Source organism: Equus caballus, chromosome 27, assembly GCF_041296265.1.
Source record: "Equus caballus isolate H_3958 breed thoroughbred chromosome 27, TB-T2T, whole genome shotgun sequence".
NCBI classification, from domain to species: domain Eukaryota; kingdom Metazoa; phylum Chordata; class Mammalia; order Perissodactyla; family Equidae; genus Equus; species Equus caballus.
In genome coordinates, this window is record NC_091710.1 from 41,637,005 (window position 1) to 41,656,346 (window position 19,342).

The 19,342-nt window shown below is 39.3% G+C and overlaps 1 protein-coding gene across 3 annotated transcripts in view; it reads right to left on the reverse strand.

Moving 5' to 3' along the window:
• Positions 1-822: 822 nt before the first annotated feature.
• The window catches only part of F11 (coagulation factor XI), a 28,258-nt gene continuing 9,738 nt past the window's right edge, over positions 823-19,342 (reverse strand). For 2 of the 3 annotated variants that reach the window (XM_070253251.1, XM_023630525.2), the window contains 12 exons: positions 19,134-19,240; positions 18,331-18,490; positions 16,968-17,077; positions 16,101-16,260; positions 13,631-13,740; positions 13,365-13,527; positions 13,172-13,278; positions 9,269-9,437; positions 8,053-8,228; positions 7,358-7,453; positions 6,658-6,797; positions 823-6,431 (listed from right to left, as the gene is read on the reverse strand). In XM_070253251.1, the coding sequence (XP_070109352.1) occupies positions 6,270-6,431; positions 6,658-6,797; positions 7,358-7,453; positions 8,053-8,228; positions 9,269-9,437; positions 13,172-13,278; positions 13,365-13,527; positions 13,631-13,740; positions 16,101-16,260; positions 16,968-17,077; positions 18,331-18,490; positions 19,134-19,240 (1,660 nt within the window). In that variant the 3' untranslated portion in view covers positions 823-6,269. The remainder of the gene's footprint in view (positions 6,432-6,657; positions 6,798-7,357; positions 7,454-8,052; positions 8,229-9,268; positions 9,438-13,171; positions 13,279-13,364; positions 13,528-13,630; positions 13,741-16,100; positions 16,261-16,967; positions 17,078-18,330; positions 18,491-19,133; positions 19,241-19,342) is intronic. The other variant, XM_070253252.1, reaches the window with a different exon arrangement.

A 19,342-nucleotide genomic window follows, 5' to 3' on the forward strand; every position in this document is an offset into this window, starting at 1 on the left:
TAAATGTATAAGGCCTGCAGTTCAGCTAAATTACAAGGATGAGCGGATTCAGCACCTGAGCCTCTAATTTAGCTGTACGCTACTTTTTTTTTAAAAGATTGGTACCCGAGCTAACTGTTGCCAATCTTTTTTCTTTCCTTCTTTCTGCTTTTTCGCCCCAAATCCCCCCAGTACATAGTTGTGTATTTTAGTTGTGGGCCCTTCTAGTTGTGGGACATGGGAGGCCACCTCAGCATGGCCTGATGAGCGATGCCATGTCCGCGCCCAGGATCCGAACCTGCGAATCCCTGGGCCACTGGAGCGGAGCACGGGAACTTAACCACTCGGCCACAGGCCAGCCCCAGCTACACACTATTTTTTTTTTTTTTTAAAGATTTTATTTCTTTCCTTTTTCTCCCCAAAGCCCCCCTGTACATAGTTGTATATTCTTCGTTGTGGGTCCTTCTAGTTGTGGCATGTGGGATGCTGCCTCAGCGTGGTTTGATGAGCAGTGCCATGTCCGCGCCCAGGATTCGAACCAACGAAACACTGGGCCGCCTGCAGCGGAGCGCGCGAACTTAACCACTCGGCCACGGGGCCAGCCCCCAGCTGCGCACTATTTTCATAGATTCCAGCACAGCCGTCCATATGCTGCTAAACCCATATATTGACTGTCGGGTGGACTGTTAAAGGCCACCCGTCATATCTCAGATTTCTCATTTCATTTCTCCTTTACAAATTAGAATCTGAATAAGGAAAAATTAACTTTCAGGTCTGAAAAATAGTCCCATCTTGAGGGCTGCCGTTTCACAAACACTTTGAAATAGATAGGATGCAGAAAAATCATTGTAAAATATCTTTATTAATCCTTCCCTCGACCCAGTGAAGTAATGATTTGAGGAATACATCCAGATCCACCGCTAGCCAGATATCGATTGTTCAATTATATAGATACTTCTGAGCAAGGAATTTTTGTCTTGATTTCTCTCGCGTGCTTCCCCATTCTCACAATGAGGATAATTGTTTTAAGCGGTGGCAGCAGAGACTTAACTGAAAAACCCTACCCTTCCGGTTGATCCTGTTCTCCATGTAATGACAATGGCTTGGTATTCTGCACACTTTGTTACGGTGTCTCCCAGCCAAGGCCATGAGTGTCGCCCCGAGTGTTCCTTTGACAATGTCCCAGCATTGGTATCATCCATAAATCCTCACAGGACATGGAAATTCCTGCCTCTGCACAGCACAGGGTCCTTTGAAAGCTTCTTGTGCTTACAAAGCATGCACACGTTCCTGGGGGTGTCAGGTGCAGTGGGACAAAAGATAAATGTTGGCCCCTCTTTAGGTAGAGCAAGTAAAACAAACGCAGACACACACGACTGTAATCTTCATCTGGGAATCCCACCGGGTACTGTTACATTTGTAATAAAATTACCTGATGCCGAGGACAAAAAGGAAGGAGCTCACTTATTGAAATTTATTTGGTGCCAGTCACTGTACGAGGCATTTTGAATAAAGTCCCTTCTCTACAATTTTGAATTCAATGGATAATGACAGTAAATGATATACTACATGAAGTATACACTTTACACAGTAGGTTGGCTCTTAACCCAGTATGACTGGCGCCCTTGTAAGAAGAGGGGACGAGACACAGGGGAGGGGGCGTGTGCAGATGGAGGCAGCGGTCAGAGTGAGGCTGCCACAAGCCAGGGACGCCTGAGGCCACCGGAAGCTGGCAGGGGCAGGGAAGGAGCCTCCAGTAGAAGCCTGCGAGAGACTGTGGCCCTTCTGACACCTTGATTTTAGGCTTCTAGCCTTCAGAACGGTGAGGGAATACATTTCTGTTGTTTCAAAACGCTCAGTTTGGGGTAATTTGCTATGGAAGCTCCAGAAAACCAAAACTGAATCTAAAGATGAGGAAGGATTGAAACCAGAGAGGCAGTGAAGTTGAAGAGAGTCATCAGTGTTTCAGCTATCAGAAATATTCATTTTGGGGGCCGGCCGGTGGCGGAGTGATTAAGTTCATGTGCTCCACTTCAATGGCCCAAGGTTTCACTGGTTGGGATCCCTGGCAAGGACCTAAGCACTGCTCATCAAGCCATGCTGTGGCAGGCATCCTACATACAAAATAGAAGAAGATGGGCACAGATGTTAGCTCAGGGCCAATCTTCCTCACGAAAAAAAAAAATATATATATATGTATATTCATTTTCATTCTCTCTTTCTCTCTCTCTCTCACACACACACACCCGTAGACAGAGGCACATTTCTAATTAAAAAATTGCTCTGAAGAGTTATCTTTAGTTTGTGAATGGCCTTGGAAATGGCAGAGATTTTCTCCCAAGAAGGAAGAAGAGAAGCTTGCACCACTCTGATTAATGAGTACTGTACACACAATGCGAGGGAAATGAGTGGGGTGTCGGGATAGAGCCCATGGACCGTGGCCAGGAAGCAGGCCCTGTGGCCCCCACCTCTTCCTGGCACCCAGAGAAACCCTCCCCTAACAGGTGGCTTCATCGACATCTTGTGAAAAGGCAAGCAGATAGAGGAAACTACTGAAACAATATACGACCGCCATTAACTGCTGCTGGAGCATCAGTGCCGTCGGCAAATTCTCTAAAAGTGACCTTTGGGACTTTAACCAGAATGTTGCAAATTTTCTCACACCAGGATAGGGAAAGGCCCATTCAGTCCCACACTGGTGTGGGATGAGGAAAAGTACATACCACAGAATATTAGAAGACAGTGTAGAAGCCAGAGGATGAAGGGAGAAGAGGGTCTGAACAGGACCAGATGGGGACACGCCTCTTCATCAAAATGGATCAGTTTCCCTGACTCTTTAATGGGGTAAGACAATAGCTAAGGCCATAAGTGGATCAAATACAATATAAAATGTATTATTTGTAAAGTCTTTCTTAAATAAATGCCTTAGTCATATATGACTCTCATTCCAAAGTTTGGGTTCACTCTTTAAAGTCTATGTTTATGGCAACCTACTGGTGCCCAAGGTGCCAGCCGTGAAAACCGCATTATGTGTGACCTCATTGTCGGCTGTTCAGAAAGAGACAGCTCTGTGGTGACTCATAAACAACCTTTCCTTGAATATTTAAAATCAAAATTATTCAAGAAAATACAGCTTTTCAAATTAGAATAAAAAAATAAGCTATGTTCCATAGAACAGTACAGTAGTAGGTGCCCAATAAAGGCAGGTTAAATTTAATTGAATCAGGGTATTAACAATACTTTGGGTCACTAAGTCCCAGTGCATCCCGAAGTTTCCATGGCAAGCAATAGAAGACCCAATTCGAACTGGTTTAAACACAAAAGGAGATTTATTGCTGTGAAACAGAGTTTGTTCAGGCCTCAGGTACTCTGTCTCCATGTCTCTGGGGGCCCTGGGCTGGCTTCTCAAGATTGCTGCCACCGCAACCAAGGTCAGTGCTTCCCGCCCCCAGTGGAGGGGAAAGAGAAAGCTATTCTCTTGACAATCAATCCAAAGTCTTAAACATGGTTCAGATTGACAGCTGAGCCAATCGCTGTGGCTGGGGCATGCCATGTGCCAGCTGCCTATACCTGCTCACCCATGATCTCATTCCCAGGGAAAGGAAGATAAGATTATGTCATTGGATGCACACAAATCAGGACCCACCCCTGGAACTGGAGATGAGGTCACTTCCGCCCCAAATTTACGTCTATAACACACAGGGAGAAAGGTAGGCACCCAGTAAGTTCAGCACACTGAGCTGCTATCCAGTTTGCACAATGTAAGTTCTAGAACTTTTTTTCACAAGAATTCTTACTATATTTTTAAGACTGCAAGGATCATACTCTATTTTTGTCTACATGGTAACTGCCAAATTACTATTTAATTAAAAATTAAGCAGTTAATAATTTGGTGACCTTACACATATGACGTTTAATGTCACTTATATTAAGAGAACTGCAAAATAAAACTACATTGAGATACCCTTTTCCACCTATTGGGCTGTCAAAAAATTCCTAAGTTTGATGTCATAATGTTACCCAAAGTGTGACCCTCTCTTACATTGCTAATGGGAGAGAATTGCTACAAATTTTTGAAGAGGAGTTTGACAATATTTATCAAAATTATGAAAGCATTGATCCTTGTTTTGTTTTCAGCAATTCTCCTTCTGGAATATATCCTACAAGTTTACCTGCATACATAAGAAAGAGTGAAAAACTGGAAACAACCTAAGTGTCCATCAGTAGGGGACTGGTTAAATACAACGTGGAATCTCTGTGATGGAATACCATCCTTCTGTAAAAACAGATCAAGGAAGCCCTCTCAATACCAATCAGAAATACTTTCAAGACAGAGCACTAAGTGAAAAAGAGAAAAATGCTGAAGGGTGTGTAGAGTGTGCCATCTTTTGGCATGGAGAATGGAATCTTATTGTATATTTTGTATCTTCTTATGGTGTTTTCATTTTTGAACCATGGGCATATATTAGCTATTCAAAAATTAAACATTATACAAAGCTAAATATTACAAAACTAAAATATGTGTTTTTCTCAAAAATTTCTTGGGAAAGACTTTATAGAAAGATTTTTTTAAAAAGGAATAACAAACGCTTATTCAGAAATAGATTAGTAACACATAGCCTCCTCTATCCCTTAATGCCTCTTCCTCTCCTTTTGAACAAAAGAGACACAGATGAGGAATGTAGAGGAAAGATCTTTTCTTATCAGGAATTACATCCTAATCTTTTTTTACGTGAAGTGTTGCATCCAGACTACTACGGTAATGAACAGACAATAAGACAAGAAAAATTATCATTGTTTGGTAATCTTAGTGGCACTCTACTTTTCAATTCCAGTGTTGTGTGAATCTACAAGCATTTTGGATCTGGCCCTTTTATGCCATTCCAGTCTTTTTTATTTTGGGAGTTTTTTGTTTGCTTTTGTTTTTGTTTTGTCCTCCTCAGAACAAATTCCTTTTGTCCCAATCTTTGAACCTGCCCCAAATGCTATTCTTCCTCTCCCTTTTCATAGAACCCTGTGCATCCCTCTCTTTTCCATTTTAAATGATATACTTTATACTTGTGTAATTATTTGATTTTTGCTGTTCATGCTGACTAGACTGGAAGCTTCATGAAGGAAGGGACATATCTATTTGCTCACATTGAAGCTGCACAGCTCAGTGTGCTCAAAAAATATTTTTCATCTTGGGTAAATTATATAGGTGTTGACACAAATTGAAAACTGGTGGAGACGATGCAAATTCTAAGTTATTACACTACACCAGAAACAACAACCAGGTAAATATTTGCACTGTAGGGAAAAGGAAAACTCCAGGACTTCAGAAACAGGGAGCTGCCTTGAAGATGCTTAAGACTCTCCTATAATCATCCATTTGTTCCCAAATTGTTTTCCTCTGTAGCATGGATGTACTTTATGTTGATTTCTGTCCAATACATTTATCTATAAATGTAGATTTTCAAACCCACACTGGCAGTGGCAGACTGTCCTAGAAAGGCTTTAGCTTGCTCTTTTCATCTCCATCAGCCTCCTCTACCCCAAAACCATGCCAAATAAACATACAATCTTTGCACAAATAGTTTTCTAGGCAAGTACATCTTTGAGATTCTAGTTCCCTGAAGGACCACGTCCAGATGAGTTGCTGCCTTTAATCTTCTCCCGTATAGAAATTCCGGAGTCCACATTCACACTCAGAGCTTGTATCTACTCAAACTAATCTGAAAAAAAATATTCAAAGTCGAAATGACAAGAATTCCTGATTATTCTGAAAACCTGTCATTGAATGCAGTCCCGTTCTTCTTTTCCTAGGAGATGTGTTCATACAGGCAGAGAGCAGATTCTCGCAAATTGGTGGTGACCGTCCTTGTCTCCGTTTTCTCCAGCTCCCATTTTTCATTTAGCAAATCTTTTTACGGTGGTTTCTTTCAGCAGTTCAACCTGATCCTTTGGTGCCACTGCTCGATTCTTCTCTGATGTATTTGGCTATATTTTAATCTTCAGAAGCATCACCTTATAGTGTTTCTTTGGCTCAGTAAAGGTGTGATCAAAAAGCAAGAGACTGGATGCTGAAAAGCAAACTATAAGGATCATGGAACAGCAGTTTTGAAAACAGTGGCTTGTTTTCTTTTGGCGTCTTGTTGCAAATGCCAAGCGCCTTCAACTTGGGTCTGTCTCAGTATTGTAACCTGTAGAGGAAAATGATGGCACAGTTGTCTTCTTCAGTGAAATCAAAACCCTCTCCCAGAGTAATCTGGTTGGTCCTTCAGGGAGACAGCTGACATCCGGGAACTCTTTCACGGTGCTTGGGTTTTCTCCAAAATCCAGTCCACATACTTGACCACGTTGGTGTAGACACCTGGCCGTTCCCTGTGAGCGCAGCCTTCACCCCAACTCGTGATGCCCACCAAGTGCCAGACCTCGTTGTGTTTACAGGACAGGGGGCCCCCTGAATCTCCCTAAGACGAGAGGAGAAAAGAAAAGGCACACAGATCAGTTCAGACGCTTCTCATCTTAAATACATTTTCCTCTGAGTGGTTTCGCTAAAATTCCGTCTTGGCCCTTTCATAAACTTCAGTTTGAAAACTAACACACTGTGTTCCTGCTCTTTGGCAGAAGACTGCTTTTTCAAATGCATTAAACATTCTAATTTAAATATATTCCGTTGGTTGAGAACACTCATACCTTACAAGCATCCTTCCCTCCTTCTTTATAGCCTGCACAGATCATCTTATCAGTAATTTTATGACTTCTGTATCTTCTCTGGCATTCTTCATTTGTCACCAAGGGTATCTCGGCTTTCTGGAGAGTATTTTGTATCTTGTCTGAAAAATTTTTTAGTTTGTTAATGGAATAACCATATATATAATAGAAATAGAAATAGATATTTAAATAGGAATATATGTATTTAAAATTAAAATCACACCTATATAAAAATCCAGGAAGAAAAAGTATTAGGTTTACCTCAGACCTTTTATAATTACAGAGTATAAAGAAGACATTATGCCCATTATTGTGAATACCATTTTGTTAATGTTATTTAAGTTCAAAATTAATTATAGCTCTAACTGGAATGGCTTCCTAGAGAAAATAATTGAATAACAGGCTAGGGCATTGACTGAAAAGTTCTAGGTTTCACATTAAACTTCATTAAAAATAATTAATCTTTAAAGAGATCGTCACATTTAAAATTTCCAATCAAACAGACACAATATTATCCTCATCTGGGTAATTTTTTCTTTCCATCTTTATCAATACACTTTCTGCAATTGAATAATGTTATTATTTTACTTACATTTTAGATGTATGACTTGACATAGCAAAAAAGGTTATGGTTAAACTGTGTTCTTTAGGATGAAGCATATAAAGAAACATCATCTTTTACCTCTTAATTTCCTGTACCCCCATCCAGTCACCCAGCAATCACTATATATTACGTTTGTATCTCCTTTGGAAGGTAGGCATATGGGTCGTTGAGAATCTAAATTGTAAAAACCATAATTTAGTTATCAGAAACGAAACATGTCTTCTTTCCTAGGAGACTCTCTTCTTTCACTTTGCATTATTTACTGTATTCTCTATTTATATTCGGTTTTGCCTCATTGTCAAACATTTTCATCCCTGATGTTCAGCATTATATGTTCAACAGATATACGTTCAACACATTCCCGGATGAGGGCACAAGAGCGAGACCAGCCGCAGCCTTTCCCACTAACTCCATCTCTCTAGCCAGGTCTGGGACCGTGTAAGAGTTGCTTAATTGCTGTGACCTGCAATCCTTTTGTCCCTAAAAGGGAGGTATAAATCCTCTTTAATATTCCAATGTGTTACAAAAATTATGTCATTCTGTTCATCTGATGAAGCCTGGAGAAAACTTGTCATTTCATCCAGAGCCCAAAATAGGGTTCAATAATCAGCAAAGAAAGTCAGTCTTAGATTGAAAGACTAGCTTTGCAAACCCTCCCCTTCCATGATATCAACCATGGAGCAATGGCCAGGGTCAGGCCGTGAATCTGGCAGTGTTAAACATTACGTCTAGGTCATCACTGTAGAAAACTTTCCATTTAAAATTCTACATACCCGTGTAATTCATTGTTGTTCCCAGTTTCAACAAGGCGATATCATACCCACTTTCTGCTATTTCATATTGATCGTGAATTATTATTTCTTGAACCGCAAAGAAAGATGTATCCTCTTTTATTTCTGATTGATTTAAAATGCCACTATAGACACGCAAAATTTTAGGTGACTCTACCCTAAGGAGTAAACAATAGAAGAAAAGAAATTTCCTTTACCAAATAATTCCTAAACATTAGAGCTAGACTGTTATTGAACTGGCTATACTAGCTAATATTTTCTGCCAGTGATGGACTTTTAGGTGGAAGAAGGTGATTTCATGCCAAGATTTTTCAGTCATATATTTCTCCTATATAGAAGAGCCTGGGCTAGCGTTTACCTTATAGTTAAACACAAAAATGAATAAATGCTCTATCCACTCTCCAACACATACACACACACTCACACACACACACACGAAGAGTTCTGGGTTTTAGTCTCAACTCTGCCATTGATTGGCCGTGACCCTGAGAAATTCACCTAGACTTTCTGGTACTCCATTTTCCCATATGTAAAAGGCAAAGGAGACTATTGACTTCAAATGTATCTTCGAGTTATAATGTGAGTATGCTGCATACTGATAAAAAATGTATATACACACAACAAAACTGTATCTGGAAACAACTCAGAGGATACTGAAGTGCAAAGAGGAAGTTTGGCCAACTAAAATTCCCTAGGGTACATATACTCTCCCCATGGAGCTTTGATGTTTGGCCAATATTAAAGTTGACCTAAGTAGGGAATACAATTTGAGGATGCGTAATGAACTCTTCCTTCTGTGTGTGGAAACGGTGAAAGAGAGAGAGAGAAAGGGAGAGACAGAATGGGAAATTAGATTCAGGGAATGAAAAATTCTCTTTGAGTTTAGTTCTGGACCCAATGCCCAGGACAATGCACAGAAGACGGTGTTCTCTCATAGGAAGTAACAAGAACTCCCCTGGGGATCTATATACATTTAAATGAGAAAGTGGAATTGTATGCAGTCAGCCATGTTCCTGCACCCGTTCGGATGCTAGTAGACCACGAGCGGCTCTTCCCTTTTTGTTTTTTTTCATTAAAGATAGAAAATTAATTTAGCCAATAGAATAATGTACATTTAAAAAATGTTACCAAAATACTAGTGATAGATTTAATCTATATGTGAGCATGGTGAACGAGCAAAAACAGTACTAGTACTGACTCGTCGAAACAATGAGCAGCTGTTAATATCCACTGGTTTCCAATGATGGAGCCTCCACACAGGTGTTTCTGGGTGGGTGAGATGATGTGCAAAGTTATCTGCCATGGCCACTCACCAGGAACAGACGCCCTTCCTCCAACAACTCTGGGCTTGATTTTGGTTGTACAAGCTGCAACAAAAGGATTGCAATGAGTAGCTTCCTAAATCTTCTTTTGCAATCAGTAGTTGTGTTCCTTCAGGCACAACGGGAAGAAAACCTTCCCTTGACTCAATCATTTCCCATGACCTTGACTGGAAGAAACTTTATAATCAAGTTGACAAAGCAAAACATGTACATGAAAATTGAATGAGTAAGTCACCTTGAAATCACATGCCCCCAAATAATGCCTCATCTGGTCCTAGGAGGCAGTCTTATCCCCCCTGGAACAATAACCCTGATGGTCCTTTTAAAGCAGGGGTTGTCAAGTGTGGCCCTCAGACCAACAGCAACAAGTGGAAATTGGTTAGAAATACAAACTGTTGAGCCCTTCCTCAGACCCAGTGAATGGGAACCTCTGGCTGTAGAGTCTAGCGATTTCAGTTGTAATCAGCCCTGCTAAAGGTTGAGAACCACTGTTATAAAGAAAAGTTGAGCGTCTTCCACTCAGTTTGTAGCCGTTGTCCAATTCTCCCCTATCCCCTCCCACTCAGACCAACCTTTGGTCCCAGTCCCTCCTGCTCCACCAGCATCCAAACCTGGCCTGCTCTTCTGTTTGTGAACTGCTTTTGCCCTTTGGTCTTGTTGACAGTGTGGGGTTCTTTGGCTCAAAGCTTGATGCTTTCCAAGGACTTTGATGCAGACTTACCCCTTTGTTTCTTTCTGTCTTGGCTGACCTGATGGGATAGTCCATTCTATCTCTACTTCCTGGAATGGCAAACACAAGAACCCACCCTCCTGGTTGGAAGCCTTGGCCAAATTTGCCCAAGTAGCCTAGCTAGAATGGGAGTGAGGTGTTCATAGACAACAGTATTCCAGAGAAGTGCTTCTCATATTTTAATGTGCATATGGATCACCTGGTTATTTTTTAAAATGCAGATTTTGATTCAGTCTGGGGCAGGGCCTGAAATTCTTTCTAGCAAACGCAGTGTAAGTGACCAAAAGTGAGGCCATCTTGTTACACTAAACGGCCGCAGTCCCTCCTCTGTGTGACTACCCGCTGCTCTGCAAGTACTCTAAAAAATTCACATGCTCTCCTGATTTATGGCCTCTGCTTATGTATGTACTCCCTGATAGCTTGATAAATTAAAACTTTGTTCTATGAGTTTCTCTCCAGAAACAGGCTGACCACAGGTGGTAAACACATCTACAAAGTATCCATCACAGCTGACACAAGAACCGAACAATAGAAAACCTTGAAGTCCGTCATGCCTGGAGGAAACGCCCTCCTAACTGTCCATTTTCCCTATATAACTACCTCAAGATTCTGTAATCTTCAGAAGATGGGGGTTTTTTGAGACATTAGTCTGTCATCTTCCCAATTATGCCGGCTAATCGAATTAAAACCTCCTTTCTTGATCTCTAATTTGTTGTGATTAATTGGCTCAGAGCATGGCAAGCAGAGCATTGCTTGGTATCACCAGGTGATGCCAATGTGCTATACCCAGATCACACTTAGGATAGCAATGCTCAGGGGATCAAGGAAGCTTCAGGTCCTTTGCTAGAGGAGGAGTGTGAAGTTACCAGAAGATTCACTGCTCAAAAGCCACGTCCTAGAGTCATTCACTAGTTTTGTAGATGTCAACAACCTCTCTAAGTCTTTCTTTCCTCAACGGGAAATGACTGTGTAACACTGAGGCAGATTCAAATAGAAGGAAAGGACAGGGAAAGGAGATTTGAAGGAAACACCAGCTGGTGGAAAGCTGAGGTAGGAACAAGCATGATGTATTTATGAAAACCTAGATATGCTGAGAAGAGAGCTCTTACTTTAGAGTGGATCAGATGGAGATTAGTTTTAGAGGATCCTTTTGAAGATTTTGACTCTTTTTTGGAATTACTGGGAAGCTCTTGTAATTGCAAGCTTGGAAGTGGCATAATGGCAAAGTTTAGGAAAATTAATAGGGAAGCAATAACTAAAATACGTTATGAACAACTCAATAATGAGTCATTGGTCTGGATGTTCATTTTATTTGGTTTCCCAGTTCAAACAAAATATTGAAAATATGTACGTCTAGCACTACGTTTTGTGTTAAGGCATGTTTCTTTTGACGGCAATTGCTCTGTATCTTAAGAAACTTAAATTATATTGTAGACCAATGACAGTGCAAGACATGATAAACATCTCAGTTAGATGTTTCCTTTCCTAGTGGGGTATTATTTCATCTAATATAGTACAGCCAAACCTAATTATCTAGTTTCATTTAATTCAGAAGCTTCACTAAAAAGGTAGAAGATTTCATTTTCCCTTATATTTTCTGCCTCAACTATCAATCTATACCTGATGTATTCTGCAATCTTTATAGAGTCTATAAATTCAACTGAGAAGAGCATAACGAAGGAAGGAGAGTGGAGAATGGATTCTGCAATTTAAGGCCTAAGTGCTGGTTCTTATTTTTTAAACTATGTCAACATCGTTAACAACAAAACTTGCTGTGTCCCTCTAATGCTTAGTAGAACTAAGACAGCAGAATTAGTGTAAACACTCGTTCTTGCCTAGGTAAATTTATTGTGAGAAAAACATAGAATGTATGAGACACAATTTAATTGATTGACGTTTTAAAGAAGATTGAACCACCCAAAGATTTCCATCAGAGCCCCCTCTAAACTCTAGGAAGGCATAGTTTCCTAGTTAGGATATTAGTATTGAACACAATATAATATTATAAGTTCTACAAAACAAGTTTTCACAAATTAAGGATTTCTTCAACTTCCCAGCAGAGCAAATAATTCTGACACAAAAAATTTTCATACTTCGAAACTATTACAAAGCATAATTACCACTTCTATTTTATTCATCAAATCTCAGTTGCATCTTAATTTATATTGCATTATAATGTCAGACATTAAGCAATAAAAGTCTAAAAACGTGCAGTTTTATGTAAATCAAGAAATACTAAAGTCATAACAGGGCATGATGGTAATTTAGGGAGGAGGGTGTGGAAAGTTCTTTCCTGTTGGGGATGCCATCCCTTAGACGATTCCACTCACCTGCAAACCATTTCTGGCTACTAAGCCCAGAAACTGGCCAGAGGTGAAAATACTACTGATCTGATTTTTATTGTAATTTTTAAGTTATTACAGGTCTTGTTTAATCTGGATAATCTACTTATTTCCACTGCACCACACTCATTGTTACAAAGTAATAAGGTTTTACCGTAATTTTTGTGGTATTCATAAGTATGTAGAACACTTGCAGGGAATCTGAAAGAATGAAGACCCCTGAGAAGTAGCTACTCGAGTATTTCTTGAATAGAGACATAATTGTCAAACACATGATGATTATTTATGTTTCAACTAAAGATCAAGTAATGGCCGATGGAAAGGAAATGAATAATTTGATTAACTAAGATGCTGGTTGATATTTCAGTTATAAAGGATGATAAGAAAGACAGTGGGCCTTGATAGCAAGACATAAAAGTGTTGGCTGAGCCTGAGTCTCACCATGAAATACCAGATGTATGAATGTGTAAAATTAAAATACATCTTCAGTTAATACTAGGCAATGCAGAGTTTAGTCAAGGCCCAATATTTACCTTTAAAACCTGATCATCCTGGGTGATAGGAGTGAAAATAACAGAAAATTGCATCAAAGTTCATTATTTCACTAATTTTGTCCCCTCTGTGGCTATTATTGGCTTTCTTGTCGTGACGTATTCAGCATAGAATAACTCCTTCAGATGTATTTTTTCAAGTAACATTAAACTCACCGTTATCCATTTTACACAACCGTAATGTATATCCAGAGATGCCTCCTCTCCCATAAAGAATTTTAGTTGGAGATCCATTTGAAGAAAGTTTTAAGTAACATTTACCCCTGCAGGTTGGAAACAAAATGGTATAAACATAATGCCCTTCAAAAGAGATGGGACAGGAGCATCTGTATAACCCTTTATGTCTTACTTCCCTCCGTTGCAAGATTCATGAGGCGGAGAATAGGTAAAAAACTGGCAGCGGCTGGTGTCGGTACACATTTTCTGGCAGGCTTCGTGCCCTTTCATATCAACAATGTCCAGTTCTTCTCCCAAGAAATCAGTGTCATGATAAAATGAAGGATGACAGAACACTACACAGCAAATCACATATCGGATATGAGACACAACACCTTAGAACTCATCAATCTCCTTGATCTCTTGATATTAATCAGAAGAAATGCTCTCATTGCTTACCTGGGACGCTGTGCCTGCAGCTCTGTAGGCTGAACCCAGACAGAGCTTTGTTCTTTTTAATGCGTGTACTTGGTAATCCACTCACAGATGTTTTAAGGAGACAAAGATTTCTAACAGTAAAAAAAGGGCAACATAAATAATATCATATAAAACATATCAAAGAAAAACAACATTTTTTACGGCACATACAGAAGTCAGCTCATGTTGGCATTTCATAGTGAAGATTTTCTCATTTTGAAAGTTCTCTTCATAAATCAGAGTCAGACCCAACGATCCATAGGTGGTAGACAAATTTTCAAAACTAAAGCACCTACCTCCATAAAAATTTTCTGAACTTGCTCTGTTGTCAGTGTTCCTAGCATCTTCCTTCTTTATTTCCTTCCTTTCAACACTCTCAGCCTATCTCAAAGATTCTAGAATTTTCATGCTACCTAGAAATCTGCTTTCCAGAATTGCAGCAGGCTTAGACAGGGACAAGTGAAACCCATCGCACGCCCCACAGCCGGGCAGCATCGTCCTGGCAGGAAGTAGTTTTTCCCAATGAGCACCAAATCACAGTCTAGAGTAGTGCTGTCCAACAGAATTTTCTGCAGTGATGGAAACATTCCATTGCCTATGCCTTCCAACACAATAGCCGCTAGCCACCTGCAGCTGTTAAGCACTTGAAATGTGGCCGATACAGCTGAGGAAATGAATATTCAGTTTTATTTAATTTTAATTAATTTAAATTTAAAAAGCCAAGTCTTTGCTTTTAGAATTTATGTTCTTCTCTCACTCTATATTGAGGATAAAATGTGTTACCCCTCCTATAGGTAGGGATTGGGAATCTTATAAAAGGAATAAAAAAGAAAAAGAGCAGTCCTTAACACAAAATAACACATCACAAAGGCATCTTTATAACTTTTCCAATTTATAATGCCTCAAGTCTCAATCTTTGAACTTTCTTTCTTCTCTGACTGCATTCAAACTTGTGATGATCTCACCAATTTCAGTGCCTTTAATGACCAGCTGCATGCTGGTGACACCCAGGCATAGATATGGTATGTAAATCTCTTCTTAATTCGAGACTTTTCTTTTCAATTGCCAATTCAACATTTCTCTCTGGATGTCTACTAGGCATCTCTTCCCTTATGAAATCTTCCACATCTCAGTCACTGGCATTTCCTTCCTTTCAATTCCTTGGGCCAAAAATCTTGGTACTATCCCCGACTCTTTCCTTCACAGCTGGTATCCAGTGGATCCGCAAATCTTATTGGCTCTACACTGACAATATATCCCAATCTGATTGCATCTCTATCACTTCCACTCTGGTCCAAGTAAGGCAGGGTTTTTATCTATTTAGTTCACTAATGATACCCCCAGTGTTTAGAACAGTGCCTCATTAGTAGGCACCAAATAAGTTATATTAAATTTGTTGAGTAAATGAAAGTAACAGATATATTTTCATGCGACAGACCTAGTGCTTCTGAAATTACAGCCTCAGTCGATGGAAAATCAGGCTTGCTGATGGACAAGGAGCTCAGGGCTTCCCTTGGCTGGATTGTTCTGGGGGACATTCTCCCAATAATGGGCAGCCAAGTCAAGCAAATGCCAAGGACCTTGAGAATTCTGATTCAGATAATATATACCATCCAGATTTCGAAGGAGACTGAATCTTAAGATTTTTTTTTTCCTAGTGAACCTTGTCAATGAGGGGCAGCAGCCCCAGCAAATGTCCCTTTTATGATCAGAGAAATTTCCCACACTTTATTAAGGTTTCCTGAGTTAATATCCATCCGTAGGGAAACAGGGTCTCAATTCTCAAACCTCACTCCACTATCACCCACAATTCTATTGATGTGGGTCTTCAGTTCAACTTCTTTCCACTTTGGATTTCATATATCACTGGTATTTCCAGCTCTTTCTGTTCCAGGTTCAATTATCATTTTTTTTGTTCAGGTTGTTTGGTTGGTTATTTTTTTTTGGTAAGGAAGACTGGCCCTGAGCTAACATCTGTTGCCAATCTTCCTCTATTTTTTATGTAGGACGCTGCCACAGCATGGCTGGATGAACCATGTATAAATCTGCACCCGGGATCTGAACCTGCAAACCCCAGGCCACCAAAGTGGAACATGTGAACTTTACCACTAGGCCACTGGGCAAGCCCCTAGGTTCAATTATCTTAAACCAGGCATTACACTAAGTTGCCTCTCAAAGACCATCTCTTCTCTTCCTTTCATTCAGAACCAGGCAACTCTCCCTTTGCTGAAGGGAGAGACCTCCTTAAGCGAAAGAAAACCAAGAGTCCTTGGTAACATTGCATTTGTGGTCTGTAGGTGGGGAATGGAAACAGAGAAGGGGGGAATTCTTCGCAACTTTTATCTATCCTATACAGACATTTAGATTAAACTTGTAGTTGCACGTAAGTTTTAATGATGGATTTTGATCAGTTTTAAAAGATAACACATTACTCTTAATCTTAACTCCTTACCTTTCGGACTCTTTAGGCCACTCTTGAGAAAAGAAGGTAAAAAACAAACAGTTGGGATGGTGAGTACAAATGCGGCGACAGACAAAGACATCTGGAGCCACGACACTGTCAATGTTACTGTCTGCAAACACCGTACTAGGGAAAATGTCCCTAATACAAGCTGGACAACAGAAGAAACAATGTTTAGGAAATCAATTCACAAACAGTAAGATCCCAGTCATGGTATTTGTAAATTCCATACAAAGAAGTTTATTGGGGGGTGAAGGAGGGATGAATAGGCAGGGCAAACAGGACTTTTAAGGCAATGAAAATACTCTGTATGGTATTACAATGACGGACACATGTCATTACACATTTGCCCAAACCCATAGAGCGTGCAACCCAAGAGTGAATCATAACGTAAACTACAGACTTTGGGTGATTATGATGTATCAACGTAAGTTCATCAGTTGTAACAAATGTCCCACTCCGGTGGGGGAGGTTGATAATGGGGGATGCTATGCATGTGTGGGGGCAGGGGGCATATGGGAAATCTCTGTACCTTCCCTTCAGTCTTGCTATGAACCTAAAACTACTCTCAAGAAATAAAGTCCTAATAATAAAAAATAAAAAGTTTGCTTACTCCAAGATCTTAAAAAAAAATTTTTGTAATTTAGAAAAACAGAAGTGATTATTTTAAACTTTTAATTCAAATACAAGCTCTAATTATGCAGGACACAATGGAATTTTTCACGCGAAGACAGTAAAAGACTGTTGGGTTCATTTCATCAGTGAGCATAATTGGTATGCTAAGGTAGGCCCATTGTACATATCATCAGCACCTATTATTTAATGGTTAAACTACCTCCTTAAGAAAATAATAGTTACCTAGATTAGAAAGGGCACAGGATTTCAGTGAAAAGCCAGACACCACTTCGCTGAGCTTCGTTATTCTGGTTGGTGTCCCTGTTTGGGTATACTTCAGTAGACAAATGTTACTGAATAAAAATAAAAATGGAAAAATACATTATTCTTCCAAAGACAAGTAGGAAAAAGCATAAGTTGATGAGAAATACCCATTGAGAGACTGCTTGGGCATGATAGCTAAGGAATTACTCTGACAAGAGTTGATCTGAGAGGCTAGATAGCTGGATTTGACTCTGCCAGGACCTCATGGTCCTGTGAATTTTGTAAGTTTATTTTTCATCAGTAAAATGACAGTTTAAGAGGGATGGTGACATGAGGAGTAGGGGTGCAGGAATTAATGACTTCTCAAGCCCCTCTCAATTTTAGCATTCTAACTTTTTTGTATTGCATAACAACGCCCAATCTCCTGGCTTCTTGTGCACATCGCATTAAGTCTTAGACATAAAATATTTAAAAAGATGTGGTTTGAGCTGAGCTAAAGACTAAAAAGCTTGAAAACTAAGCATAAAATTTTAATTATTGATTTGAGAGTTTGTTTTATCACGGTTGTTTTTGAAATAAATATTTGATGCTTTATTTTCTTTCCACTCATCTCCTTTCTGTGACTGTGGAGAGCAGAACATTAAAATCCAAAGTGAAAATCCAAATACTAGTCGTTTGAACTTATTTCTCTTTTTTCATTCCAGATAACTGTAGTTTACCATACAAATCTAGAATATCTCTAACAATTTCTAAATATAAAAGTTAATGATATTTTTCCCTAAAAAATTTTTTTTAAAGAGAACATGTTAACCATTGTAGATCAGATCATTTTTTAATTCTTATACAATAGATTTACCCCTGGAATATTTCAAAATCTGGTATGGGAGAGACTAAAACACTTCACATAAACTTCCGTTATTTTGTCTTAGGTAAGGAAAAATTTTGGGGAGATATCTGAGCAGGTTTTTCTTTTTGATCTAGAGTCAGATTGTAACATCATTTAGGCTGGGAACGGCACAGTCAGACCAATTGCATGTGTCTCAAAATAGCCAATTTAAAAATTTGGCACTTTTTAAATTAGCTAGGAGATGGGTTAAGCATATACATATTTTTTTATAACTGTCACTAAAAGACAAACTCCTTACCATAAATGATATGCATCCAAATTGGGCTTTAAATGCAATTTCCATCAAGAAAACTGTAAATATTTATTACAGAAATGTCTTGTAGGGGTTAAAAATAAACTTTGGCATCAAGTTGCTGAAAAAGACTTTAATGAACCTCCATTTTGTTCTCCATCAGATAGTCTAACGTCTTTGGGTTCAGTCTACAGCTCACTTACCGATGCTCTACACTTGGAAACCACCTCGTTGCATATGTAAAAAAGTGACAGTGCATGTCATTCGTGCATCTCTCCTGGCATTCCTGAGCATTCTTGGCAATAGAGCTATTATAGTTCAAGCCCTTCATGTCTACATCCACATAAATATTTTTGTTGCAAGCTGGAAATAAAAGTGGAAAATTTGGTTATCTTCCAGACTCCATGAGCAACTGCAAGAGTCCTACCTTAGCAACCATCCCTCCTGACTTACTTTTCCACTCTTTTACACGCTTTCCCTTGGAAGCCTTTTATTTTTATTTTAATCTGCTTAATTCCTACTCTCACGTGTAAGGAGTAAGAGAATGTCAATATCTTTCGTATACTGCAACAATAGTAGACCTGTAAATTCCTGTTTCAATTTCCTGGCCTGGCCTCTCTTGTCTCCTTACCTCCCCCGATTGATCGATTCGTTAATTAACCTACTCAAGTGCCTCTTTCACTATTAAGACAAGCATCATCTCAACTTTTAGAGATGCTTCCTTTGAGTTATCATGTTCAAGGACTTTCATATAAAACTTTAAGCTGAGAAAGAGAAAGGAAATAAATAAATGATGAGAAGTGATGTAGTAAGATATGTCCTTCTATGAGATAAATTTTAATGAACTACATGAAAAATGCTACTTCTGACTGTAAACTGAAAGAACTTCATTGAGACGATTTCCATATAGCAGGATTTTGTTTTATAGCCATAAAACTATATCTGATGTAACTATATGTATACATCACAATAACTAGTATCTATTAACTCTAGCAAGACATCTTACCACTTATTTGGTGCGAACATTGCTTGAAAGAATATCCAGAAATTGCTCCTGTCATATTCACCATTGGCAGTGTTTCTGTAACACTGTCTTTCAGGATACAAGTAAACCTGTTTTTGAAAAAATAACATTACTGGGTGGGAATTTATGTTTTAAAATTACAGGTCTTAAAAGTCAGAACACAGAAAATCAAAAAGAATGAAATGAACTAC